Below are 7,563 nucleotides of genomic sequence, written 5' to 3'. Positions count from 1 at the left end.
AGAAAGTAGTACAAAAAGCTGAAATTGTCGACTATCAGCGCAAGTTCTGATTGACTGCTTTTCCGCTTTCTGCTTTTCCATCAAAGTGTGTGAATGCGCCTTTAGAAAGATTATCTATTGCGCATAAAGAATTTCGCACAATAAAAGGAATAGGGATCAGAGAATAGAGAATAAGAATTTCAAGAATCTCTCAAAAATCATCGTGGAATACACAGTTTCTGATAGGTTGAAATTCAATTTTTCTGCTCTCTGTTTCTTTTATTGTGCGAAGCTTCTTATGACAGAATTTCCATCACATGATCTTCGACCAATCAGAAATTAAGCTTTTTTGCAGCGTAAACGAATCATGTGGATCATTTAAATTTCTGCAAATGAACTCAATACTTGATTGGTTGATACATCTCCCTACTACTTTCAACAGTTTCAACTTACTGCGCATCCGCATTCGTCGGAATGTCCACCATGCGTCCATGAAAAAGCATGTTGTCATTCGCGTTGTATTGCCATTATATTATCAAGTATGGCGGCGGCCGTGGCAGTGAAGGATCTTAACACTTTTCTCAGCCAAAAGCAAAATGTTGCCGATAAGGAGCTGGCCGCAGAGTGGGCACAGCTTGAGGAGCTGTACAGTAAACGGTAATACGATAATACAATATTTCATGTAAAAGGATTTCACAGGATAATGAAATGTAATGATAAACCTCGGTGACTTGCAGGCTTTGGCATCAGTTAACGTTGAAACTGGAGACGTTTGTGAAACATCCGATACTCCAACAAGAGGATAATCTCGTACAACTTTACGTTAACTTCTTGTCAACCTTTGAAAACAAGTGAGCCCTATCAACTATGGCTCCATTTCATTGTATATACACATAACCCTGTTCTTTTTGGCTGAACTTTTGCATCAGTTCATTTTTCTTCTTCTTTCCTCGTGGAAAGAAAAGAAAGAAAGATAAACTGGTGTAAAAGTTTAGCCAAAAAGAACAGGCCTATAACATGCATGAGATATTATCTCTTTTTATCCTTATTGGTCACAATAACAAAGATAAAATGATACTTCATGTACATTATACATGCAATAGAACGTAGCCTATATTTAGAAAATATCATTAAGATCTTAAATAATATACAATATACATTCTCAGTCTCTATTTATATTAATTTACATATTGCTCTTTGTTAATCTTGTTTTATTAAACAACAATAAAATATTAATAAATGGGTAATAAAAGCATTAATACAGCATGGCAATTGGAGTGCAATTCATATAATATATTGTTAATTTTATATAAAATATCGATACAAATCATTTGTATTTCTTCAAATCGTTTGATTTCCTTTACATCATCAGCAATATCATAAATAATTTATCATCAACATCTTACAAGATTCATAATCTACAGTTGTTGGAAACAATTTCTATAATAGACAGAAGATGAGTATCTCCTTACTTTCTGGAGAATTGCCAAAATATCTCTTCGCAATTTAACCAACAGACATTTTGATATCTATTATAGAAATGATTTTCAACAACTGTGGACTATGAATCTCGTAAAACATTGATAGTAAATTATCTATGACATTGCTGATGATGGTTTGAAGGAAATCGAAATGTTCAATAAACTTATATCAATACTGAATGTAAAATTATTGATTATATATAAATTGCGCTCCAATTATTAAGCTGTATTAACGCTCTCATTGCCCCATTTATTAATATTTTATTGTTATTTAAACCTCGAAAGCACTATTAAATAAATTTTTGTTTTTATTTTATTGAGACTGTTTTCGTGTTTTTAAAGAACAAATTCTATTAAGATTATATGTTTTTGAAGAATAAATCCATTGTCGTTGGTGGAGATATTGGCGCATGTAGTTCCACAATTACAAGATAATCAAGATGCGATTAAATTCTTGGAGAAGACTGAGACAAAGGTCCAAAGCAACAATGAAGCTATTGCTCTTTGTAAGGTTCTCAAGGGTCAAATTCTGTTGGATAAACTCAATAATCAAGAACAAACAAAGAAGATCATAGAGGACGTAGAAGCTATGTTGGACAACGCCGATGGCATTACGACGGTTCATGGACGTTTTTATCTTCTTGCCAGTCGGTTATATAGATTACAGGGCAAACACGCGGAATATTATCGTACAGCGTTAAGGTACTTTTACATGTATTGGAGCAATTTTATCTATACATATTGGAAATTGGATTTTGCATCTTAAGTAAGGATTTCGAGCGTGGAAAAAATCACGCATGTATGTAAAGCATAGGTGGAATCAAATCTAGATCCATGGATCGAAAACGGAGCCACTTGCTTCATACCATACTTTTACAAATAATGTATATAAATTCATTGTAAAATGATTGTACAAAATCTATAAATTTTGTATAATTGATTAGAACTAATGTGATCTTTTTCATCGAATATTCTTCTTTTTATCAAGGTATCTAGGTTGCATCGAATTGAGCAGCTTGAACAGACAAGAGCAAGAACAACATGCTTTCTTTCTCGGACTTGCGGCGCTTCTGGGTGAAGGCGTCTATAATCTCGGAGAATTACTAGCACATCCAGTCTTGGAATCGTTAAAAGGTACCCCGAACAACTGGCTTGTCGATTTGTTGCAAGCCTTCAATGCCGGTGATATCATTGCATTAGAGAGATTGAAGCCACAATGGAGCAAAGTAGCTGATCTAGCAGCACAAGAATTAAAATTGAGACAAAAGATTTCATTGCTGTGTCTCATGGAAATGACTTTCAAGCGGCAAGCTAACAATCGGTATGTATAATTCAAATATTTCAGTTATGAGCATACAGTATTAGAGCTGTATTCACTTTGGACATCTTTCTTCAACATATGATGAGCGATAAAGATAGAATGAAGAAGCGTGTAAACGCTCAAAGTTAATACAGCTTGGGTTTCAAATTTTCAAAAATTAAATTAATAATATATATATACATATATATATATGTTTCTCATGTAGACAGCTGACGTTCACGGAGATCTCTCAAGAGACACGTCTACCTCTTGGTGAAGTAGAATTGCTAGTTATGAAAGCTCTTGCCCAGGGTCTCGTGCGAGGTGCCATAGATCAAGTGGCGGGCACTGTTAATATGACTTGGGTGCAACCACGTGTCCTAGATCGTAGCCAGATCGCTGGGATGGTGCAACGTCTGGATGGATGGTGCAAAGATGTTAGTTCGATGGAGAAACTCTTGGAATCAAGAGCCTCTGAAATCCTCACTCTCTGAGAATACAGACCTTTCGGTTTACTTGTTTGTTATGTCAGCAGAATGTTGGTTCGCATACTCGCAATTATAAAATCAGTTTCTTAACACGTCGCCAATAAATACGAACAATTATTTATTACATGTGCACTTAGAATTCTTTGTATATCTTTTCTCTTCTTTCGATTAAAAACGAAAAACAGGTTGGTATCAATTGTAATTTTTTTATATTAAGTTATAAGAAAATACAAAATAAAAACAAGAAGTAAATGTTTTATTTGAAAATTGGTGAAAATACATCGTTCTAATTGTCAGTGCGTTTTATATTGGTAAATATTGGTAATGAATGCTAAATGCTGTCCTCTTTTATATAATATTAAGTATCTGTACTTAAGTACAGTTTATGAGTTATACAATTTTAAGTAAAAATAGCATATAGCAAATATATTATTAATCCTATTTACAATTATCTTATACGTATTACATGTAACAAATAAACAATCAAGCAATGAATTGAATTCGATACGATTGGCAACAATTTGGGATAGTCTTATAATAAATATATAAAAGCTAAAAAGTGATTAAATGTATGTCTTATGAATTTTTTCACAATTTGAGCATGATTCTATACACTTAGAAGCTTTTTCAGATTTTTTTCAACTTCCCTTATTAAAAAGGAACAAATTGTTTTTAAAAATTACTAATGTCTCGTCATTTATCTTTTGAATTAAAAAAATTAAGTACATTTTAGTACTTTTTTTGGTTTTAACTATTAATCGTTAACACAGTAAAAGTACTGAACGAAGATCCATACATTTAAGTATACACTTATTCTATATCACATGATTGACTTTCCATTTACTCTCAATCTGCTCTCCTTGCTCACATTGTATATTGTATACAAACAATGCACTTATTGCATTGGTTAGCGAGGAGCAGCGGACTACATTATTTCGTGATGTATGAAATAATGATTTTACTCGTAAGAGTTATTCGCTGCTCATCAGAATTAATGCCATCAGTTAGAATCGATGGATTAAACGAAACGAGCTACTTATGTAGCGAAATGTTATATAAATTTGCGAGTGCATCATCCTCCCTTATTCAATCTTGCTCTTTCAATCTATATCTGTAGATTTTCTCTTTAAGGTGTTATCCGAGCCTGGTAATCCAGAAATAAGAAACTTCTCTTTCAGATACATGTAATTCTTCAATCTGCAGACAGCATAATCCTGAAACATGTAACAATGTTCATATATTTAAACAGATCCAATTGGACATAGTCGAAAAGCAAGGATGAACCAAAATACATACCCAATAGCCAAATGGAATCTGTGACAGTTTCGCGTTTACGATGCTCCAGAGACCCCAGAATAAGTGACTAGCTAGTGAGAATATCCTTATTTCCATCATAATACGCTCTTCCTCCAGAGATCCTTCTTTGCTCAATGTTCTTAGGTAGGCTCGTATGAAGTTGAGCTGTCGAGAGAAAAAAACACTTTGTAAAAATTGTACAAAGAAAAGGTAGAGGGTTGCCCTATACTAATGTACTTTAATTTATTTAATAATTATATACGATATGTATATAATCTTTTAATAGATTTAATAGATTTAAATAATCTTTTAATATAAATTTCTATCTTTTAATAAAATTCATTCGTATATTAAAAATACTCATTGAGATATATGAAACTATAGAGATATAGTAACTAGTTTGTTGCCAAAATAACTTTTACAACACATTGGAACATTGTACAATAATAATATGAACAAATTAGACATACACAGAGCTCGAATTACTAATAAATAAGTTATAAATATCAGGCATTTGAAAAACATAAAAGAAATAATTTAGGATGCATTATATGACAATGTAAAATATAAAAACGATGTGTTTTGTCGATTATCAATATAAAAAAAAACGATTGATATGAATTATTCACGCCTATTTGTTACTGTCAGAAGATAAGTATCTCCTATTTATTTAAAGATTCCCGTTCAATATTACACGACAAATTATCATCAGTAGCCTGAATTGAAAAACCGTTTGCAAACTTAGGTATGAATTCATATTAATTACGCATACAGAATCGTGTTAGTTGCTTGGAAGATAATGCACTTTTAATAGCACAGCTATCCCGAAAAGATACGTTCGAAAGGGTACGCAGGCTATGAATTGACTAGTGAGGAGAGTGTACAGGTACTCTAGAATCGTAGATGAGCGGATTGGTGCTGCCAAGATGGTAGTACCGGTAGCACCCTGGTTCCCAAAATGTAGAGCACCACAAAGTCGGGATCCATCACAGCACAGTTTCACATTGCCGGTCGAATTTTTCTCTGTTTGCAGGCATCAGCCTTGTCTTGACGGATTGCGGTCCTGTGAAACTAATATATACACACGCAGCACACGCCAAGCCGACACCCTATCTACTGTGTCCTGGTACAGTACCGAATAGTATAATAACTGAAAAGTTGTCTTATCGCGTCACACAATATCGTAAAATTTCGACTAACAATTTATTACATTACATTTTTACGATGATTTACGTAAAATGTACGCATTATTTTTAAATTTGTATCTCTGAATCAGATGTGAACGTCAAATAAATATCAATCAAATTGTAATCATGAAAAACAAAACATAAAAAAAAATAATTTCTTACCTATTTACAAGTACAAAATTGTCGATATGAATTACTATGAGAAGTTTTCCGTTGTTTACTACAATTTTTTTTATCGATTTCATGCCTAAGGTACATATTTATCTTTTATTTATGAATATATTATCAATGATTTAATCCGCTTACGAAAAAATTCATGATATGATAACACTGGATGAAACATATTGAACAGATATCTTACCCAGTTTACTTCATCGCCCAAGCCTTTTCTTAATTCATGCTTACCTTTTGCTCCTTCGTGGGACCAGCGGCCGGACGTTCGTGAAAGAAAGGATATTCTGATGTTGTATAGTCGTATTGCCATTCGGCGAAATGATTGGCGATATCAAATCCTCGATAGTTGTAGGAACAATATTCGAAGTCAATGAGTACTAACTTGGGCTTTCGTGTATTGTGGAGTAAGAGTATATTTCCCTCTTGCATGTCATTATGACAGAATGTAACTGGATATTTTTGCTGCGTTATAATTGTTCTGAAAATAAGAAATTATTATTTCAGTTTCAATTTATGATTTTATTTATATAGGATGTAAATTGGATCGAATATGATTATGTTTCATATTCGATCCAATTTACATCCTATATAAATAAAAATATATTTGATATTTATATATTTATTAATATATTTATTAAGTACTTATCCTACCCTCGACCTCTGTTTCTTTACTTATTTGATTTATTTATAAAGTGATCTAATAAAATTTATTGTTGAAAATTAAAAAATCTAAGTTATGTCATTGTCTTTTTTATAAACTCCACATTATATTTTATAAACTCCACATCTTCTACTTACTTAAGCCAATTGATTTCGTGCTCAAAATTTATACATTTTATTGTGCTAATATTATCCAGTTGCCGACTATCAATGTCTTCGTTAACAATGTTTTCAAGAATGTCTGTCGTAGTGTTGAACCAATTATTTATTGTGTCCCATAACCATGTGGGCTCTTTGCTAATTGGTATTTGCATCATATGTGTCTGACCCATCTTTTCTGCGATCAGTAGACTCAAGGTTGAATCCGCCAATTCCTTCGTGATCAAAGGTCGAGCTGGGATGTATTCCTCTATACGGCCACCAGGGAACACTCCGTGCAGCTTAGGACCCAGTCTCCTTTCAGATAACAAGGTGAAGATAACAGATTCTGTGATTAGTCCTTCTAAGGCTCTTTCTCCATGAACCTGTCCATAAAGACGTAGCAAAACTTGACGAGGTTCTCCCCTAATCGGAACCGTTCCTTCAGGAAGCTGGACGTTGTACAGCCAATTACTTAGGCCACCACTGAAAATAATTACATGTCTTTTATCACCCAACTCTTATATTATCATAAAATACGTAACATTATAACTGTTGTTTTATCATAAAATATGTAATTAAGACTTTGGGAAACACGCTATCAGCACTATTGCGTCGTTTCTGTCCTTGCTGCATGTCTAATGAATAATAAAGATAAAATGACATATTAGTTGATAGCGCGCTTCCAGAAAACAATCTAAATGTCTTTTCAAGCAAAACAATGAGTCACAATAATGTCAAAATGAATTGTTATTCATTAAAAAATTAAAACTCTTAATAATCGTTTTGGAGCCATTCTGACATTATTTTGATGACTTATGTTTTACTTAGGCTTGTCATCATGTCACATATATGTCTCT

General features: G+C 33.0%; 2 protein-coding genes across 2 annotated transcripts in view; one reads left to right on the top strand and one right to left on the bottom strand.

Annotated features, from left to right (window-relative positions):
- The first annotated feature begins 520 nt into the window (after positions 1-520).
- LOC105622205 (26S proteasome non-ATPase regulatory subunit 13) lies at positions 521-3,809 on the top strand. Its single transcript, XM_012203632.1, has 5 exons — positions 521-636; positions 717-830; positions 1,836-2,162; positions 2,449-2,781; positions 2,987-3,809. The coding sequence occupies exons 1-5, from the start codon at positions 521-523 to the stop codon at positions 3,252-3,254; spliced, it is 1,158 nt and encodes a 385-aa protein (XP_012059022.1). The 3' UTR covers positions 3,255-3,809.
- A 539-nt stretch (positions 3,810-4,348) lies between these two features.
- The window catches only part of LOC105622204 (choline/ethanolamine kinase), an 11,432-nt gene continuing 8,217 nt past the window's right edge, over positions 4,349-7,563 (bottom strand). The window contains exons 3-6 of the mRNA XM_012203631.1: positions 6,704-7,189; positions 6,137-6,383; positions 4,545-4,709; positions 4,349-4,462 (exon numbers count right to left, since the gene is read on the bottom strand). Of these exons, the coding sequence (XP_012059021.1) occupies positions 4,349-4,462; positions 4,545-4,709; positions 6,137-6,383; positions 6,704-7,189 (1,012 nt within the window). The remainder of the gene's footprint in view (positions 4,463-4,544; positions 4,710-6,136; positions 6,384-6,703; positions 7,190-7,563) is intronic.

Source organism: Atta cephalotes, assembly GCF_000143395.1.
Source record: "Atta cephalotes unplaced genomic scaffold scaffold00041, whole genome shotgun sequence".
Taxonomy (NCBI): domain Eukaryota; kingdom Metazoa; phylum Arthropoda; class Insecta; order Hymenoptera; family Formicidae; genus Atta; species Atta cephalotes.
The sequence above is the reverse complement of the archived record's forward strand: the minus strand, read 5'-3'. Positions and strand labels throughout refer to the sequence as shown.